Source organism: Enoplosus armatus, chromosome 12 (genome assembly GCF_043641665.1).
Source record: "Enoplosus armatus isolate fEnoArm2 chromosome 12, fEnoArm2.hap1, whole genome shotgun sequence".
Taxonomy (NCBI): Eukaryota; Metazoa; Chordata; class Actinopteri; order Centrarchiformes; family Enoplosidae; genus Enoplosus; species Enoplosus armatus.
The window spans coordinates 842,501-863,844 of record NC_092191.1 but is presented as its reverse complement, the minus strand read 5'-3'; the positions used below and the strand labels follow the sequence as shown (position 1 = coordinate 863,844).

The window sequence follows — 21,344 nt, the reverse complement described above, 5'->3', positions numbered from 1 at the left end:
TGCCCTCATTGTTCTCCGTGAAGTTTGCTGGAAGTGATGTAATGTAGCCCCGGTGCGTACTATGAGGAGCGAGCACCGCGCCGGACTCCGTTTAAAAAACAGCCTTTTAAATGCTACATTGCTGATCAGCAGCTGTCCGTATGGTAGGCGCTAATGTGGCCTTGTGTGCTGTGGTTAGTTTTGCATATAGTTAACACGCCAGTTATAAATATGTTGTCATGAAAACTCCCGGCATTTGCTCCCGGTGCTCCTCATCTCTGCTCTGGAAGAAGGAAATTACGGGAATAGAAGCAGCTTTAAAAGTGACGTATTTTCTTTCCAAATAAGTGCTGCGCGGTGGATCTCATTTGTGCCGATTTGAAGAGTGGTCCATGTGGATTTCTAGAAGTAACTGATTACTGTTCCTGGACGAGTCTACATTGGCATGTAAGCTAAGAAACTTTCAAGTGTTCAATTTGAGAAGGGAGTTTGATGTGGGGGGGTAGGTGTTAACGTTAGAATGAAAACGTTTAACGGGGCAAAGATGCGATGCAAGATTGCGTTATAAATGACTTGTTAGATCAGCAGTGTATGAAGAAACCGTTAAATACAGTTATCAGGTTCACATGATGACATGACTTGTTGAGCTCATTTCCCACAAACCCCGTCAGACATTCCTGTGTGCAGACTGAAGTCTCCCGTGGTCGAGACTCGCTGCTCACTAAGAATCGTTAGTTCCAGTGTTTCAGCATGAATCATCATTGTATGAGGCAGGGTTTTAAAACAGAGGTCTGCTCGTCCTGGTTCAGAAATGAGTGAACCTTCATCACTTGTCTTGAAGTTTAGAGATGCGGTGCAGTGGAGTCCAGTCTTCTGCAGGAATGAAGAGTTTTACAGTGTGTTGGTGACTGAGAGTGCAGCCGCTGAGCTTTAAATTAAAGGGACGTTATTCAGCAGTATTCATGGGAAAATAATGTGTTGAAAGAACAGGAGGAGGAGCCCCCCCCCCCCCCCCCAGTCTGGATGATTTACTGTTTATTGATGGAAGCTGCTGCTGTGTGGAATGTGGGAACATCAGAACAATGCACTCTCAACAGGACAAACAACGCAAAGTCTCTTTTGTTTGAGACTTGTAAATGAGTTTGAATTTAGCAAAACTTTACGGTGATGACACGACTCCGGGGGTCTCTGCAACCGGCTGATCGTCAAGAAATGGTTCCAGCGCGTAACTCGAGATACGACGTGTCAATCAGTGAGCTTCAGACGTGTTGGTAGGTGGGTTTCTAAACTTTGGACAGAGCCAGACTAGCTCTTTCCTCTTGCTTCCAGTATTTATGCTAAGCTAGGCTAACCGCACCCTGACTCCAGCTCCGTACTTGATACACAGACATGAGATTGATATCCATCTGAACGCCACACTCTCAGAAAGGAGAATAATAACATTTGACTGTTTCACGTTCTCAAATGAGAAGTTGCTGCGTTTCTTAGTCTCATACCAAATGGAATATTTTTGGGTTTTGGACTGTTGAATTGTGGTGGACATTTTCCACAGTTCTGTGACGTTTAATAGACCAGATGATTAATCGATTAATCAGTGAGACGTGGAGGGAGGGAGATGGTCAGCTGGTTAAACCTCAGTTCAGTCTCTCTGTGTGTTTTATTATTTTCATATTTGTCTGTTTCTGTCAGAACACGAGGATGAGTTTGGATCTCAAGCTGCTGCGCTGCCTCAAATCATTCTTTTATGATCGTCTGACAAAATAAACAGAAATCCTGTTTGGACATTTAAAGTGAGGCATCACACAGAGTCACGTCACAGCGTCTGCTGCTGTCTGTATGAGCTGCACATGTGTTGTCCGTGTGCTTGGAAAACAACTTTAAACTGTGTAACTGTAGAGGACATTGGAACCAGGACGGACAACTGCCAACGTGACTTCGTTTTTTAAACAGAAATTGTTGATGTATTTAAAACGTGACACTAATCAGGGCTTAAATGAAAGCGCTATACTTAAAGCATCTGTTTTGGCTGGAAGTCGCTGACTGAGACTTACAGTCGCTCTTGAATAATCTTTATTGTGCAAGATGCTTGTTTGAGACCCAGAGTCAGTAAGAAGTCTTTCGTCTCAGTTTCTAGCTGCGCGCCGCTGTGTTTTCGTCATAGCATTCATCCGAAGGTGTCCTCCCCTGTCTCCATCAGTCCAGACTGTATCTTCGCGTGCAGCAGTCGCAGCTTTGAGCCCCGACGGTTCAGACCAGAGCTGAAGTGTCCTTGACTGAGGCAGCGCAGACTTGTCTGAGAGTCTCAGAGGGGGACGACAAGAAGCTAATTCCTCCTTTCACTGGGTGGAATTAAGTGATTGAAGTGCTCCACATTCCCAAATTCTCTGAGTTATTTTGGTGCTGTTGCAGCTCTGAAGGACGGCTGTATATTCATGAGCTCTCCTTTTAGTCATTAGGCCCCAAATCTTCCCCCAGACTGACTGCCAACGAGGTCATCAGCAAGCACAGCTTCAGCTCCTGCGCCCAGAAAGCATCTTAGAAAATATTAGACTTCACACAAGAAATGATGCACAGATTGAATTTAAGTCGCGTCCTCAGGAAACACCCTTAAATAAAAAGGTTTATCTCTAAGTGCACGGAATTACTGACGACGTCTATCTGTAACCTCATTTTCTCCTTAAGAGTTGTTTCCTCTTCCTCCTCCTCTTCCTCTCTACCTTCTCTCTCTGGGATTGTCCACCGTCACCTCATGCTATAATATATGAGTCTATATGAGACTTTCCTCCTTCAGTCTTTTAGAAATACTGATGTTGATTTGATGGAATAAACAGGTGTTCGCTGGAGGCTGCTGGGTCATCAATGTTAGATCAATCGACTTCGAGCTGAACTGATCAGTAGGTGAATCAATTGGTCGATTGATAGGCATCCATTTTGATTTATCTTTCCAGCCGTTGATCCAGATCCAGCTTCTCATTTGTGGGGATTTGCTGCTTTTCTTTGATAGTAAATAGATTTTGGACTGTTGGTTGGTTGAAGACGCCATCTTGGGCTGTCGGATATTGTGACAGGCATGTTTACCTATTTTCTGTTCAAGACTTACGTACGTTAATGTTCCTCATGACTTCGTTCAGACGTGACAGGACAAGAGTCTTGTGTGTTTTCTGGTCTTTTATAAACTGCATCACTGATGGATTTTAAAACTTACGCTGAAGTCTTAATGGGGCGGTTAACGGGGGTTGTGGCTCAGGAGGTAGAGCGGGTCAAAGTCCATGGGCTGGACCCTGAACCCCAAATGGTCGGCCAGCACCCTGCGTGGTAACTCGCTGCCTTTGGTGCGGGAAGTCCTGTCCCTCACTTCCTGTCTTTGCTGTACTTTAGCTGATTAATACAGATTAATAAATAATGCACCCAAAAATAATACATGTCCAGTAAGCCAACGCAGTGAGCGGGCATGTGTGATAGCATGATTCAGGAACAGGAACACTTGACATTCAAAATGTCTGCTGTGAGAAGGCCTTCTAATACTGCTGTCGTCATGAACGTGGAGTCGCTGCAGCTCTGCTGCTCTCAGTGTGTTCACTTAATGTCCCTGATGAGGAGCAGTCACTCTGGACAGCAGTTCGGTCAAAATTAGTTAGAAAATGAATGAAGTCTGGCAGCTGTGAAGTCACCTGACAGACCAGACTGAATCACTGTCTGTCTGTCTGTCTGTCTGTCTGTCTGTCTGTCTGTCTGTCTGCTGCCAGATCCTTTATCTCTGCTTCACCATGTCCCAGTCCCAGTGTCCCCAGTGTTCCCAATAGTACCCAGTCTCTTGGCAGCTCTCCTGTCAGCCTGCAGAGTGGCTGCATGGAGCCGGCACTGAGCCAGCCTGGCGAATTAGAGGTGATTATAGCACTGTGTGTGTGTGTGTGTGTGTGTGTGTGTGTGTGTGTGTGTGTGTGTGTTGTGGCTGTAAAGCCTCTGCGACAGACTGCCGTTTTGTTATATAACCAATTTTACACCAAATCAGCGTCAGTGCTCACCAGGAGAGGAAACGACCTCTAACCAGCTGAACTAATCCTGACTCTCTGATTGGTTAGTCTGCCCTCCAGGTACACAGACGTCACCTGCGTCCTGTTTCGCTCTCTGTTGTCCTTCATAACTCATGTGTGATGTTGACGTGTTGAAGCAGCATGTCGGTGTAATATTGACGTTCACATTAGAGCTCACATGTCCGCTTCCTGCCGATACATCAGTGAGTAACACTTGTAACGTGTTTACAGACACTTCTGATAATCAGTTAATCGTTTCAGTCTGTTTTCAAGTCATCACTGTGGCCATTTTCTAACATTTCATAAACTAAATGATTAATCGATAATGAAAAGCCCTAATTCTGCTTTTGATTTTAGAATGGTGATTTTCCATTCACCCCCATGTTATCGGGGATACCTCCAAACCTGGACGGATAAAATGTCCTGAAGAGTTTATTAGTTAGTATTAGTATAGTGACACGGTGATATCAGTCCAGTCATTCGGTGTGAATGTCACCAGGGTCTGACTGCCTCTCACTTGTTCTTAATTTTGCACTTCTTCCCCTTTGAATTAACATTTCGCTGGTGTTGATTCGACCTTGGGACCCTGACGTGTTTCTGTAGGATATAAAAGGCTGTAATTACTCAGGAGGAGGCTTTAGACAGAGATCTGGCCTCCTCGCTGCTGTGATGTGATAGCAGCTGGTAACGGCTTCTCCATGCTTCAGAAATGTCATCAAGGCGTTTTGTCTCAATAAGCTTCTCTCAAAGCTTTTCACACCAGGGTCAGCAAGGTTCAGGTTCACCAAGACCAGAACCCCTCCTGAGGGGAGGGGAGGGGAGGAAGAGATGAACCAATGGCAGGAGTTTCTCTGTGAACTAACTCGAACCAGTTGAACCAGCTGGTGGTCTAACGTGCTCTGATTTCGTGGATTTTGTAGTTCTTGTCTTGTCCGTCAGCATTTGTACTCAGTTGGTGTTATTTTTACTCTTTATGGATTTAACAGAACTTCCTTACTTACTGATGCAGATGTTGAGGGGTCACTGTGAAACACAGTCGGTCTCTGTCTGTGTCCCTGACGTCTCACAGTGTCTACAGTAAGCCTCGGTCTCTGTGACAGATGGAAATATGGCAATAACAAAACAAGACTTCAGAAGACGTCTAACCCGTCTTTTATGAAGTAAACGATTGATTGTAGAGCTGAAATGATTACTTGATTATTGGTGGCTGCTGCTTCATGCTGCTGAAGGCTGTGTGATCTGTTGTTGTTGTTGTTGTTTACTCACAGAGAATAAATAAACAAGACAACAAACTAAACGCATTCAAATTAGAATCCAGAGAAATCGGAGATCAGAGGATGACGACTCTGAGCTGTGTGATGGTCCTCCATTCATCCTTCTACCACAGCGCGCACACACACACACACACACACACACACACACACACAGTGTAATCCTGTGCAGACAGACAGAGTCTGATCAGGCTAATCCCTCCTCACCTCCCTCTGCTCTGACCGGCAGTTTACCTTTCACACACACACACACACACACACCCATCTCTCTCCGTGTTGACTCATTTATGAACATAATTATTTATTTACTGCAGAGCTAAAATGAGGCAAATTCCCAGAGATTGAATATAAAAGTTGTTTTTGAGCAGGTTTGCTGAGCATCATGGGAGTTTGGACACGAGAGACGTCTGTTTTCAGCAGAGATGGAAGAAGTACTCCGGTCTTGTACTAAAATGTAGTAGAAATACTCTGTTACAAGAAAAAGTGCATTCAAATTCAAAAGTATTTGCCTGAAAAATATACTTAAAGTACCAAAAGTGAAAGTGGTCATTATACGTGTGTGTGTGTGTGTGTGTGTGTGTGTGTGTGTGTGTGTGTGTGTGTGTGTGTGTGTGTGTGTGTGTGTGTGTGTGTGTGTGTGTGTGTGTGTGTGTGTGTGTGTGTGTGTGTGTGTGTGTGTGCGCGTGTGCGTGCGTGCTTTGTCGTCCTGTCAGCTGATCCCTCCTGTAGTAAACGGGAGTGACACACCCCTGGTCTTGGAGCACGCACACACACACACACACACACACACACTGTGAAGTAGCTTTACATCCTTCATTATATTCTCATGAAGTTATTCTTTCTGTTTTGTTTTATTTTGAACAAGTAAAGTAACAAATACTCGTCGTGACAGAAACGTCCGTACGGGCTGAAACTGTCGGCGCAGTGTCGCAGTCTGCAGATGTAACGAGTACTATTTAAAAGGTACTTCAAATACACTTTAAATCAACACACTCTTGGTTACAGCCGAGTCCGTTTGTTGACTGTAAATAGAGTTTGGTTCAGGCCGCTGCTTCCATTTTGGATCCAGGTCACGTTTGTAAAACCCGTGAACATGATATCTGCTCCATGAGACTCCACATGCTGCTGCCACTGTGGTGTCTGTCGTAAACACAACGAGCCGATGAAGTACTCAGATTCATCAGGTATTTAATTAGCTGAATTTGTTAAAAAAAAAAAAAACATTCCTGCCTGGAAAGTTGATCAGTTAATTAACAGAAAACAATCAATAAGCAACTATTTTCATAACAGTTTAAGCTCTCTATGTCCGGATTTCTTCTTTGTCTTATGTCATCATAAATTGAGTATCTTTATGAATCGTGACGGGCATATGTATGTATACGACTGGCAGAGAAGAGGAAGTGCAGAACAGGAGGAGGAGGAAGAGGAGGGTCTCCTTGAGTCATTCCACCGTCTGCAGAAGCCTTAAATGATCTCAATATGAGAGCTCAGATCCAGGTCTTACAGGTCCTGCTGTTAGTGTGTTGTCTTTCCTGAAAGCTTGTCATGGAAGAAGCCATTAAAACTGTTTGTCCTTCTTCTCCTGCAGGCCGAGCTGCGTCCTGTCAGCCTCTGACCTCTGACCTCTGAGCTGTTGGTGAGGCTGAGTGGTGATGAAGATGAGGATGAGGTGCGGTCACGGCTCAGCTGCACGTGTTGACGTGTGAAAGGAGGGCAAAGGTCGGCGCACCTGCAACACGAGGACACTGAGAGGGAAGAGTCCTTGAAAGTCCTTTAAAGCTCCTTGAAATACAGAATAAAAAAGGTGTTATTCATTTGAAGGTGGATCTAAAAGGATCCTTGAATTCAGAACCAGTGGAATTTAAAACTGGAAACATTGAACCGTTGAAGTTTCACACAGAGGATATAACATTTACAACGAAGGACATAAAACCTTTGGAACCTTTGATGGATTTTTTTAATATTTCATTGCAATTATTGGAAATGAGTTCAAGTTAAAGAACATTAAACTGCTCAAGAGTTGGTCTGTTGGGAGTCTTGGTCTTGTTTTGACTCTCCCCCTCTCGGCCGGAGGAAATGGATCCGTCTCCTCCCATACGAGAACGGGCGACAGGAAGTTGACTCCTGCAGGGGGCGAGGCCGAGAGACAGACCAGGAGAGAGAGAGAGGAATATGTCGTGGAAGAGGAACTACTTTGCGTCAGGAGGCGGGGGTGGAGGAGGAGGCGGCGCCGGTGGCAGCGGTGGAGGGATGCAGGGGATGTTGACGCCTCGCACCATGACGTCCATCGCTCCCAGTAAAGGGCTGAGCAACGAGCCGGGACAGAACAGCTGCTTCCTGAACAGCGCCCTGCAGGTACAAGCGTCACTTCTTCTTCTCTCTTCCCTCTTTCACGCACATACGTACAACACCTTTCTCTCTGACCTTTGACCCCCCGTGTTGAGCGTGTCACTTGTAGTAGTTCAGTGTACCTGCTGAGGGTCTCGGGGTCACCTCTCTGAAACAGAGTGTCTGAGGACGTGACGTATGATTTGATTAAAGAAATTAGAGCTACACCTGAAGATAGTTTTCACTATTGATTAATCCGCAGTCTTTTATAACACCAGTTTCCCCTGAGCCCAAGGTGACGTCCTCTTCTGTCCAACCAACTGTCCAAAACCCACAGATACTCAAGTTAGACCTGAAACGATTAGTCAATGAATCAATTATTCAATCAACAGAAAATTGATCAGATGAAATGCCATTGGATGTCTTGTTGTTGGACTGTTGATCATGAAGACGTCACCGTGGACTGGACACTGACGGACATTTTCTGTACAAAACGACAATTGAAAAGCATCATATATTACATTAATCAAATATTAATTTGTCATTTTTTGTTTTATAAACATCCTTCAATACACCTCACCTACAAATATGATCAATATATTGACATCACCAAACGCTGGGTTTCCTCCTTTGTGATGCCTTGCCAGGCCTTTACTGCAGCTGTCTTCAGTCGTTGCTTGTTTGTGGGTCTTTCTGCCTTAAGTTTTGTCTTGAGCAAGTGAAATGCATCGATGCTCGATCGGGTTGAGATCTGGTGATTGACTCGGCCATTGCAGAATATTCCACTTCTTTGCCTTAAAAAACTCCTGGGTTGCTTTCGCAGTATGTTTTGGGTCATTGTCCATCTGTACTGTGAAGCACCGTCCAATCAACTTTGCTGCATTTGGCTGAATCTGAGCAGGAAGTATATTCCTATACACTTCAGAATTCATCCGGCTGCTTCTGTCTTCTGTCACATCATCAATAAACACTAGTGACCCAGTGCCATTGGAAGCCGTGCATGCCCACGCCATCACACTGCCTCCACCATGTTTTACAGAAGATGTGGTGTGCTTTAGATCATGAGCTGTTCCAGTTCTTCTCCATACTTTCTTCTTCCCATCATTCTGGTACAGGTTGATCTTAGTCTCATCTGTCCAAAGAATGCTGTTCCAGAACTGGGCTGGCTTCTAAAGTCTAATCTGGCCTTTCTATTTTAGAGGCTGATTAATGGTTTGCACCTTGTGGTGAACCCTCTGTATTTACTCTCATTAAGTCTTCTCTTTATGGTAGACTTAGATACTGATACACCTTCTTCCTGGAGAGTTCTTCACTTGGGTGGATGTTGTGAAGGGGTTTTTCTTCACCATGGAAAGGATCCTGCGATCATCCACCACCATTGTCTTCTGTGGACATCCAGGCCTTTTTGAGTTCTCAAGCTCACCAGTGCGCTCTTTTTTTCTCAGAATGTACCAAACTGTTGATTTGGCCACTCCGAACATTTCTGCCATCTCTCTGATGGATTTCTTCTTTTTTTTCAGCCTAAGGATGGTCTGTTTCACTTCCATTGAGAGCTCCTTTGACCTCATGTCGTGGGTTCACAGCAACAGCTTCCAAATGCAAATGCCACACCTGGAATCAACTCCAGACCTTTTAACTGCTTAATTGATGACAGGTTAACGAGGGACGAGCCCATGCAGCCTTCTGAGTCAATTGTCCAATTACTTTTGGTCCCTTGAAAAAGAGGCGGCTACATATTAAAGAGCTGTAATTCCTAAACCCTTCCTCCAATTTGGATGTGAATACTCTCAAATTACAGCTGAGAGTCTGCACTTAAGCCCATATTGATTACATAACTGTATCCTGAATATGTTTTCGCAAACAGCTAAAATAACAAAACTTGTGTCACTGTCCAAATATTTCTGGGCCTAACTGTACCTGCCGTCAGCATGCTGATGTTAGCGTTTCGCTGTGTCACAGTACAGCGTCAGAGCTGCGAGCGTGGCTGCACACGCTGGATGACTTGAGCATTAATGGCCCTGGAAGCTGCACTCATTGATTGTCTACTAAACTGCGAACACTGTCAAAATGCTTGTATTACACAGCAATACTGTGGCTGGAAGCATCCAAGACTGGAGTCTGCACAACCTGCAGACTGGAGCCCCTCAAAGCTCTTTAATCTGCGGCTCCACCACAGTGCCTTTGAGCCAGTCAGTCAGTCAGGTGACTCCACCATCCACTCACACATAACAACCAGTCTGATAACCTCCTCCGTATCTGTGTGAGCCTGTAATGAGCCTCTGCTGCTCCAGGATCAGCCTGTAACACCTCCCAGACTGCACTTATTTATGACTCATCAGCTTTTTAAGGAGGAGGTGTGTGTGTGTGTGTGTGGGGGGGGGGGGGGGTGGTATTGTCTGCCTCTGCCTGCCTCAACAGTCAGAGTGAAGACGTGTGAGGGATGGAGTGTGTGAGAGCAGTAATTATCGGTGCTGATGGTTTAAACGGAGGCTGGCTCATTAACCCTGCGGGGTGGGGCGACGGTGTGGGCTGCTGAAATGACAGACTGAAGAGGCTGAAGAGGAAACACTCATCACATCGTTTGACTGAAGCTTTTAGCTGCAGAGACGTCACACAGCCAAAGGTCATTTCTGTAGTTTGGGTGAGGCTAATGAACATCTCAGGAAAACTCCACTCCAGCATGTGTCCAGGTGTTGGGAAGAACTTCTGCATCAGAAAGTCTCCAGGGGTTTGATTTCATGAATATCTCAAGGATTCAAACTTTAAAACGCCTGAAAACTTGGTTTCAGATCTGAAAGGATTGCTCAGTTTTTCTTTTTCACTACATATGAAGTATCTTAAACATGAAACATGAATTAAAATGAGTAAATATGATCCTCCTGTGCTGCTACTGTGGCCATGTTTTAATATATGTTTGACACTGCAACTGTAGAGAAACGCATCCTTCACCTGTCTGTTAACCAGCCCACATGGTCACAACAGTGCCCTCTAGTGTTGCAGCTGCACAGCAGCAGTGCTGCACACATGCCGTGACACGCTTCTCATTAACAGATTCATACAAAATAAATAAATACATTTAAAATATCAATACAATCGCTCCATACTTGTTTAAAGTAACTTGGTGTCACAGATATAGCAGAAACAGAAGAGGGAAGGAGGTGCGTTCCATTTCAGGAAAGAGTTGGTCAAATAAAGCAGCTTAAGGGCTGTTGCTTTCATTATCCATTAATCTACAGCTTGTTTTTCCGATGAATCGTTTGGTCTATAAAATGTCATAAAGGTAGTGATATATGCCCGTAAGACTGTCCCAGAGTCCAAGGTGAGGTCTGCAAAGTAAACTGAATACCTTGTGGACTGTCGCATTAGTGAAAAGCAGTAAATCCTCATGTTGGACAAGCTGCCGTACAGCCAGCATGTCAACAATTACTAAAACCGTCAGTCGGTTGAAAGAGATAGTTGCTGATGAATTTTCTGTCGGTCGACTAATCGGAAGTCTTCATGTGAAGCTACAGAACATTCCCTCTTATGGGTGTTTCTCCTTTTTACTCCAGTAGAAATATACTAAACATAATATGTAATAAACATATTCGAAACAAGTTTAGAACTATTGCTAATTTTCAGCTCTTGTCCCCAGTTGGGCTTTACATGAACACAATGTGTTCCAGAGTTGGCAGCTTCTACAGACACTGACTGAGGTAACTATCGGCCTCAGGTATCACTCTGCTGCCCTGCAGGATCTGAACCCCCCCCCGAGCCCCACACTTCCTCCTGACTCCTCTGCACCAGCCACCTGCAGAACTTGACCAACCTGAGTCCCTGCGGCCCCTCCAGCCCCAGCGGCCCCTCCGGCGGCCCTCTGTCCGTCCATCTTGGCTCGTCACTGTTGTCTAATGTCAAACCGCAGTGATCTGCAGGATCGGGAGCCTGCGGGCCGCCGAGCTGAGTGAAGTGGAGGCGGCGTGGCGTGGCGACGGACCGGAGGAGCCGGCAGGAGGCTCAGCAGCTCCGACGTGTGACGAAGACGAAGTGAAGAGGAAGAACATCGCGGTAACGAGCAGCTGAGACCTTTGCTTCAGCTGTTCACACACCTTCATCCTCCTCATCATCCGTCTGTCTGTCTGGGTCACCACAGCTGACTCGCTGTGTTTCACTTTATTTAATCGGGCCCTTCATCACAGAGCCTCTCCAGGATGGCACGCTGTGTCTGCAGGTTTGAACACCGTCGTCACGGAAACTGTGGCTCTGATCAGTCCGTCTGCTTCTAGATGGATTTCTTTCCTTCGGGCTGGTTTGAGGTCGTAGTTGTGAGAACCAGAGAGAGAGAATCCACCAGAGTTTAAACCTCATTTTGTGTTTCTGTGGGTGTGAGCAGGGACAGCGTGTTAAAGAGACACTTTCCTTGAACGCGCCTCCTTCAGATATTCAAAAGATGCATTCAAATCATCGGTGCAACCCCCCCCCCCCCCCCACTGCTCTGACCCAACATCGCTCCATCGTCCCTCCCATTACACAGATGTCCATCTCAGTTTTTATTGCTTCATGTGGTTTTTAGGTTCCTGTTCGGGTGTTGGACTGCATCATCATGCACTGATTAAATAACTTGACAGAAAACATAAAGTGGACTCAACATTGACTGTCTCTCTGGTTAAGTTTCACAGAAAGGAACTGATATTAGAGCTGCAACGATTAGTTGATCTCTTGTGATGATAAATAAACTGAATGTCTTTGGGTTGTTGACTGCTGCTGTGACACAAAGACATTTTATAGACAAAATGATGAATCAATTAATCGATGATGAAAATAATCATTAGCTGCAGCCCTAACTGAAACTGATGGATAACTTTATGAAAATGATTTGTAGTTTCTGGGGTAAAACATGTAAACCTGGCAGTCTGTACTGAGGGTTTGTTACCTGACCGACCTGCTGAGCGCTGCTGCATCATCCTGCAGGAACAAAACAACATATTGGACCTGGTGGGGGGGGGGGCAGGAAGGAGAAAACAAACACACCCAAAGTGCTGACGCGACAGTATGCTTCACCTCAGGGCTTTCATTCCAACATGCTGTTGATAAATGACTAGAAATCATGAGGAGAAGCCTTTTTAAACTCCTTTTTATTGTTTAACTCTGTGTGTTGCTGCGTTCACCACCAGCATTACGTTTGAATTATTATTATTATTATTATTTGTTAAATCAACTTAAGGCTCAGATTTGATGCTGGAGTTTTCTCTCTATGACACTTTCAGCATTTGTTTCAAAATATAGTTGATATGAGGGCTGCTACCAACAACAAGGTATTTTCTCTCTTAATCGATTAATTGTTTGGTCTATTAAATGTCAGAAAATCCACATGACGTCTTTAAATGTCTTGTTTAACTGTCCCAAACCCAAAGAGCTTCAGTTACAGAGCGTCACATCCTCACTCTGCAGAAGAAGAAGCAGGAAATGTTTTCACTGTTCACTTTGTGGCTTTTCTTTGTTCGGTTTCAAAGAAATTGCTCATCACTCCAGGGGTTGAAACGACAGCCTCTCTGACTCTGACCTCCAGGCCGCCGCTCTTTTTAAAACCCTCCTCATAAACAAAGTGATGAATACATTCCTGCATGTCTGGATTCCAGCCGCTCAGCGGGAGAGGAGACCCCCGAAGTCTCCGGATGCTCGAGAAGACGGAGAACAACAAGAGGATTTAACTAAAATACCAAACCCTTTAACCTGAAGTACAAAGTCCAGATATTCTGGGTTGAGAGGAGAGTTTCAGAACGAAACCAGAGAAATCAATATTAATCAGCAGCAGCTTCAACTCTGATGATTACAAGTGTTCGTCCTGAGTTTGTGTGCTGATGGTTTCTGATCCTGTTATGAAACCTCTGGCTGCCTCACCGCCCGCCTGTCTCACCACCTGCCTGCCTGCCTCACCACCTGCCTGCTGCCTCACCACCCGCCTGCCTGCCTCACCACCCGCCTGCCTGCCTCACCACCCGCCTGTCTCACCACCCGCCTGTCTCACCACCTGCCTGCCTGTCTCACCACCCGCCTGCTGCCTCACCACCCGCCTGCCTGCCTCACCACCCGCCTGTCTCACCACCCGCCTGCCTTACCACCCGCCTGTCTCACCACCCGCCTGCCTGCCTCACCACCTGCCTGCCTCACCACCTGCCTGTCTCACCACCCGCCTGTCTCACCACCCGCCGTCACAGCTGCTTAAAACCCACTCTGTATGTATGTGTGTGTGTGTGTGTGTGTGTGTGTGTGTGTGTGTGTGTGTGTGTGTGTGTGTGTGTGTGTGTGTAGACTGTCAGTCAAGCTTTAGGGGACCAGTTGAACTGGACCAAACCAGAACCTCATCAGAACCAAAGTGTTTGTTGTTGAACTTCTGTCGCTCCTCGATCCAGAGTTACTGTGAATAAATCGTGAAATCAAAACAATGCTTGTTGCACTTACTGATCTGAGATCAGGACATATACATGTAGCTCATAAAGACTCACACACACACACACACACACACACACACACACACACACACACACACACACACACACACACACACACACACACACAAGTTCCTCTTTCTCCTTCTCTCAACATCACTCTCACTTTAACACAGTCCGTCTCTTTCACACACTCATCTTCGTCACGCAGGAGTCCAGATGGTTTCCTGAAGCAGATGGAGAGAGTGACGAACACAGTTTGACACGCTAACACACACACACACACACACGCACACACACACACACACACACACTCTTTCGTGTCTTTCTCACACAGCTTTACTTATGGTTTTGACACAGTCTCTCTCGCTCTCTCGCACACACTTCTGCTCGTCCTCAGGTCACCAAACTCGCTCTCTGATTGGCCGGCTGTGGTCTCAGGTCAGCGGCGGCCGTGCGTCAGTGCTGACAGGCGATTGGCCGGTAGCTGTGCTGTAAACGCGTCACATTGAGCCTTTAGAGGAGTCAGAGCAGCAGCACAGAGACACGCTGAAGGGTTTTAAGGTGTTTGGACTCTGAGAGAGACAGCCTCCTGCTCTTAGTGTCTTTACTTCCTCCTGCAGAGGTGAGCATTTTAAAGCAGGTGGACTCCGAGGTCGTTTTCATCGTTAGTTGAATCAGATCTTGGCAGGTAGAGGTTGCTGAAGGAAGATAGCTTTGCCTCTACTCCTTTTTCTTTTTGGTACACCAGGGGCTGAAGTATCAGGGATGGACGGTAATATTTAGTTTGAAGTTTTAATGGAAGGCTTATATCTTGATGTACACTATGCGACTGTCTTCATTTCTGTTGAATCCTGCAGTTGTGATCCTTCCTCCTCCGTGTCTCCTTAGCTTTGTCTCCTGCACCTTGAATGGTCCTGACCAGGTGCTGTGTGTTGTCCCCTCTGTCCGTCTCTCAGGTTCTGTGGCACCTCGACATCTTCAGACGGAGTTTCCGTCAGCTGACGACTCATAAGTGTATGGAGGACTCGTGCATTTTCTGCGCTCTGAAGGTGAGAATGAGCCTGATGACTGATACCTGATCCTGGACCAGCTTCCTGTTTCTAACCTGCTGTCTGTCTGTATCTTCTTGCTCTTCAGAGTATCTTCGCTCAGTTTCAGTACAGCAGTGAGAAAGTTTTACCGTCCGACGCTCTTCGCAGCGCGCTCGCCAAAACCTTCCAGGACGAGCAGAGGTTTCAGCTCGGCATCATGGACGACGCTGCAGAATGCTTCGTAAGACAACACACACGTTCCTGCTGTACTTTACTCATCCCTGTAACAATACTCACTTACATGAAGTATTTAAAGGGCAAGTTGATTCTCCGAGAAACAGACGTCGCCACAGTTTACCGACCAGTTCTGTTCTCTGTGTTTCTGCAGGAAAACATCCTGATGAGGATTCACTTCCACATCGCAGACGAGACCAAAGAAGACATCTGCACAGCCAGACACTGCATCCCCCACCAGAAGTTTGCCATGACGCTCTTCGAACAGGTGAGACGGGGACGTGGTCTGAGTGCGAGTTCTGGAGCAGTACGACCAGCTGAGCTCCTCTCTGCTAAACTCTTCATGTAGATTAAAGACGGCTTCACAGTGTTTCGGTCTTAAAACAACAGTCGGATGTCCATTGAAACATGAGCCTTCTTCCGGTTCATACGGGGCAGTTAAAGATCCGTCCTAATGTAGATCCACTGTCCCTGTTCTGTGCAAGAATCTATTCTGAAGTTAATCTGAGGCGTCGGCAGTCTGAGTCCGAGCAGATATGTTCCCAGGTTCCTGTCCTCTTTGTGTTACTGTCCCTCCACTGCAGCTCAGCTGGGAAACACTGTCTGCACAGACACTTCACATTCAAATCTGTTGTTAGAGAGCCAGAGCCAGTCATGGGCCACTATGAAGCGTATAGTAATATAGTCTAGTATATAGTTATAGTATTTACACTGAGAGAGACTTTGTATTAAAGGAAGAAATATCTGGTGTCCAACTGTTAAAGTTCAGGAAAAGAATAAATAAAATAAATGAAGAATGTTTGCATTTTCATAGATTCTGGATTTTTCAATGAGGCATTTGAAGCAAATCAGACACAGATGATTATTGAAAGAAGTGTGTTTAAGCTAAACTTAATTTGTGGAGCTTAGTGATGATCCAGTATTACCTTGAATACCTGTTGAGGTGTTTGGTCAAGTCAAACTCTTCAAAGTCAAAATGTGTCAGACGTGATGTTAACTGTGTGTGTGTGTGTGTGTGTGTGTGTGTGTGTGTGTGTGTGTGTGTGTGTGTCAGTGTGTGTGCAGCAGCTGTGGAGCGTCTTCAGACCCTCTGCCCTTCATTCAGATGGTCCACTACATCTCCACCACCTCCCTGTGGTAAGTGTGTGTGTGTGTGTGTGTGTCTATGTTTAGCTCTCATCTCAGAAGAGGTAAGTTGAGCCCCCCTCCCCCCCACTCCTGTCGCTAGGTTACACTTCAGGGTGACCTAGGCAACCGACAAATCGCTGTCTTTATCATCGTGTTGCTCAGAGAGTCTTTTACACACAACCATTACATCAAAACAATGAGCAAAATGACTGAGCATCACATAAAAAAGAAAACTTTTTGTCATAATTTGGACCTTGTGGTGCGATACACATTAAACACCACTAAGGGCCGTATCAGTGTATTATGTTTGTTCCACTCGTGTGTGTGTGTTACACATCTCCACCTGGATGTGACTGCTTAGGCTGTTTGTCTTTTCTTTTCTCCAATGTGCTGCTCTGATTAATTACTGCTAAACAAATGTAAGGTGTGACCAATCAGTAAGCGTCACCTGCTGGATCAGACCAATCAGAGCACGTTTCCTTTGGCCTTCGTGGTGTGATGAAGCGCCTCTACTCTGGCTATCAAACCACTGACACACAACCAAAGTATCTAAAGAATGAACACTGCTGAGCCTTCAGTAAAGTTACTGCTGTTGTAACCTTACTATCATGTAAATGTGTCAACTCATCATAATACTGCTCATATCATGATATTTGTATCCATTTTACCATAAATCATATTGGTGCCCCCCCCCCCCCCCCCAATTGGCCAAATTCATTGTGAGTCATGTGATGGAAGAGACATCTCATCAGAATCTGTGTCACTCACACTTCATTCTTTATTTAATGTCAACAAAAGTTGTGGCTTTGTTCTGTGATTGAAATGTAAAACTACACAAACTAGAGCTAGGAAGATCACCTCTCCTCCTCCTCCTCCTCCTCCTCAGTAACCAGGCAGTGAAGATGTTGGAGTCGAGGGAGAAAGCGACTCCTGGCATGTTTGGGGAGCTGCTGAGAAATGCCAGCATGGGAGACCTGCGCAGCTGTCCTGTAAGACCCTGTCATAGATCATATGAATATACCAAACATCAGCTGGTTACACTTTCTCAGGTGTAAAGATTTCCACGGTTTCATATGAATGTAAACGTTGTACTTGTTGTTCCTGCTCCTCCTCCTCAGAGTCAGTGTGGTCAGCAGCTCAGGATGGCTCGTGTCCTCCTCAACAGTCCGGAGATCATCACCATCGGTCTGGTTTGGGACTCTGATCACTCAGACCTTGCTGAGGACGTCATACACACCCTGGGAACCTGCCTGCGTCTGGGGGATGTAAGACGTTTTTAACACTCGCCAGAACAAACACATTGATAAACGTCAGCGTCATCAGCATATAGTGGAAGAAAACGGTTCAGGTCAGCTGCTTCAGTGAACTCCTCTTCTTCTCTTCTTCTCTCTGCAGTTGTTTTACAGAGTAACGGAGGAGAAGGCTCGGCAGTCGGAGCTCTACCTGGTCGGCATGGTGTGTTACTACGGGAAACATTACTCCACCTTCTTCTTCCAGACGAAGATCCGACGATGGATGTACTTTGATGATGCACACGTCAAGGAGGTATATTAAGTGATGCATGGTGTTGGTAGAAGGGCACAGTGATTTAAAAAAAAAAGACCCTTCTGGGGTTTCCTGGTTTCCTGGTGACCTAGGGGTTTAAAATGCCAACCATGAACTGCAACGTCCCTGTTTCAAGTCCGGCTGGGGTCCTTTGTCATTCCCCATCCTGTCATATATCTACGGTTGACTCTATAATAAAGGTAGTCAGTACATTTACTACTACAATTTACTACCAAGCAAGTACAGCACAGAAACTAAGCCACCCTGTGGGAGTCCTTCAGGAGTGGACCCACCACCCAAAATAAGCACAACAGTGTTGGCTGAGTTAGCTGAAGACTTCAGTTCCTTTTGGTATCAAAAGTCAGACAGAAACTTGAGAGAGACGAACGCGTATGTAGATGAAACTTCAAGTGTCTTCACAGACAGCTTTACGTTGAGACAAGTTATAAAAGAAAGAGAGAAAGAGGATCAGTATAATCCCCAAAGACTGTTCCTCAAGGTTAGCAGCTAGGGAATGGACTTCATCAGTGAGGGTCCTCACAGGTATAGAAGCTCAAACGTGTATGTGTGTCTTGGAAAAAACAAGAGGCGGTTTAAGGAAAGGAAATGACCTCATGTTGTCGGTGATCTGGTTGTCTTCCTCTCCCTCCTCTTCCTCCTCTCTCCTCTGTTACTTTACATGCTTTGCCTTTTTTTCTATTATTGCTGCACTCTAATAACAGCGGTCACATTCCCTCTCTCTGTGTCTGTGTCTCTCTCTCTCTGCTGGTTGTGAAAACAAGGATATCCCTCTATTGTTTATCAGTCCAGCTGGACAGAACGAGGGTGTGGTCACACACACACACACACACACATCCCACCACAGCCGACACTTTTGCCCACACTGCAGACTTTCATTCTATATCTTTCTTTCTCTTGCACACACACACACACACACACACACACACACACACACACACACACCGTCGGCGTTTTGGATTTCGGGACGTCCTGTTGGATCTGAGCGGAGCTGGAGGTGAACGTGGACTCTTGTAAAATGGAGGAAGGGTTGAAATAACAAGCGGGAGGATTTCTGTCGCACAAACAGACCGAAGCAGGAAGACGACTTTTTTCCAGCCTGATGAAACGAGGTCTCACAGCCTCGGACGTTTCAGCTGAGTGGTGTTTTCCAGGTGAACGGGACGTCTTCACTGCAGCTGGAGCTTAATGTGACTGTGGCTGGTTAACTCACCAGCTCCTTTTCACGATGTCAGCAGATGGTTTGATGAGGACAACGTATATTTTGACTCATTTCCAGGGTTTGGGTTCTTCGAGTTCGATAACATTTTAGTGAATCCAAACCAAACGAAAGTATTGAATCCTTTTGAATCCCTTATTGAACCTAATTCTGTTCAGCCTTCAGCGAGACGTAACAAAAGATTAAAGTGCTTAAAAGTCAGAGATTCACTTGAGATCTGAAGTCACCCGTCTGTCGTTTTAATAGTTGGTGTTGACGTTGATTACATGCAGCTTCTAGCCAGCGACGCTCAGCAAGAAGCGTCTATTAGCATCAGAGTTTAGCATATCCTGGTATTTTACCAAGTGTGAGCCGGAGCCACAATGGAACCCGCTATCAGAACCCGACCCCACCGATACAAACCAATTCTTCAATACCTTACTTTGAGAAACATAAACCAATCAAAAGACTTTGATCTTTGATGCTATAGACGGCTTTGACGTCTGATTCAAATGTAAAGCGTGTGACCTGTCCACAGCTCAGGGTTGAGACATTAACAAAAGGCAAAATAAAAAGGAAATTGCAGGTTCACACCTCTTTGAAAAATGAATGGTATGAATATAACCTGAAGACACGCATCTCATACTGACTTGTTTTTCTGTCTGGCACCAGAAGCTTGTCGATGTCACTCTGGGTTTTGTAGTTTTCATCGTCTCCTTTGTGTTTTCGTCCCTCCCCTGCAGATCGGTCCCAAGTGGAAGGACGTGGTTTCTCGCTGCATCAAGGGTCACTACCAGCCTCTGCTGCTGCTGTACGCCGACCCGCGGGGGACGCCGGTGTCGGTCCAGGACCTTCCCTCGCGCTTCGACCTCCACCACCTCAACAAGGCCTGTTACGACAGCGAAGACTCGGGTAACTACAACACAGCTAGGAGTCGTAGTAGTAGCACAACAGCAAACATTCAGGTAACTAAACCAGAAACAGTAGTACTTGTAATAGTTGTAGTAGTACTATGACAGACAAGACTGCGGTAACCGTTAACAGTTAGAGAAGTAGTCGTCGTTGTGGCTGTTGTCGTTGTAGCAGTAGTCGTAGTACTTGTAGCAGCAGTGATGTTTAGGTGAGTCTGATATGATGTGTTTGTGTATATGAGCACGTGTTCATCACCACTGACGCGCCCCCACCTGTTTACTAACCCCACCCCTCCCCTTCCTTGGCCAGGCCGCGAGCAGTCAATCTCCAGCGACACTCGCACCGATTCGTCGACGGAGAGCTACTCATACCGACAGCCCTCCCACTCGCACCATGAGTCCCTGGCCAGTCACTACTCCTCTGACTCCCAGGGAACCGTCATCTGCATCGAGCGCCCAGACGGAGCCCTGCACGCCTCGCTCTGCAGCCTGGATACCATAGGTGGGTAGCCGGAGTGACCGAGACTCATCTGAAGCTTTTAAAGTAGCTTCAGATGAATTAGTAAGTCCACCTCCAGAAAATGCACCTCTACTAATTAGTAATCTTAGACTAGGGCTGAAACGATTAGTTGATCTGCAGAATATTAACATGTAAATGTTTTGATAATCATTTTTCAGGCAAATGTGCCACACAAAATATCTTTTGTTTTGGACTGTTGGCCAGACAAACCAGCAACGTGGAGACGTCATCTTGAGCTCTCAGAGAGGCAATAGGATTTTTTTTCACCATTCTTTGACATTTTGTACATTAAATGATTAATTGAGAATATGATCGGCAGATTAATCGATAATGAGAATAATCGTTAGTTGTGGCTTTAAGATGACAACATCTTAGAATAATCTTGGGGTCCTCCAGACTGATTCTAGATGCTGGGCTGGAGCAACTCAAAGGGCCAAGAAAGTCCTAAATATCCAGGATAATGATCCTGCTTATAGAAACACTGGCTAATGTGCGGTCCACGTGTGCTATACATTCTACATTTCTTCTTCTCTTATAATAAACAGAAATGGAAAGACGACCCAGTGTGACGTCAGCAGCTTCATAGTGTTCATGTGAATGAAAGCTGCCTCCGACCATCAGCTGTTGTCTTGCATGTTGTTAACCAATCACAGCAGGGTTTGTTCAGTCATCTCTCTGATAAGACACCGTCCATTTGAAGTTTTTAATAAAATATA

At 45.7% G+C, this 21,344-nt stretch overlaps 1 protein-coding gene across 1 annotated transcript in view; it reads left to right on the top strand.

Moving 5' to 3' along the window:
* The first annotated feature begins 7,456 nt into the window (after positions 1-7,456).
* Positions 7,457-21,344, top strand: part of usp54a (ubiquitin specific peptidase 54a) — a 26,167-nt gene continuing 12,279 nt past the window's right edge. The window contains exons 1-11 of the mRNA XM_070916139.1: positions 7,457-7,496; positions 7,533-7,639; positions 15,000-15,092; positions 15,181-15,315; positions 15,463-15,576; positions 16,363-16,445; positions 17,323-17,425; positions 17,555-17,701; positions 17,832-17,981; positions 19,941-20,109; positions 20,419-20,610. Coding sequence (XP_070772240.1) covers positions 7,457-7,496; positions 7,533-7,639; positions 15,000-15,092; positions 15,181-15,315; positions 15,463-15,576; positions 16,363-16,445; positions 17,323-17,425; positions 17,555-17,701; positions 17,832-17,981; positions 19,941-20,109; positions 20,419-20,610 — 1,333 coding nt within the window. The remainder of the gene's footprint in view (positions 7,497-7,532; positions 7,640-14,999; positions 15,093-15,180; positions 15,316-15,462; positions 15,577-16,362; positions 16,446-17,322; positions 17,426-17,554; positions 17,702-17,831; positions 17,982-19,940; positions 20,110-20,418; positions 20,611-21,344) is intronic.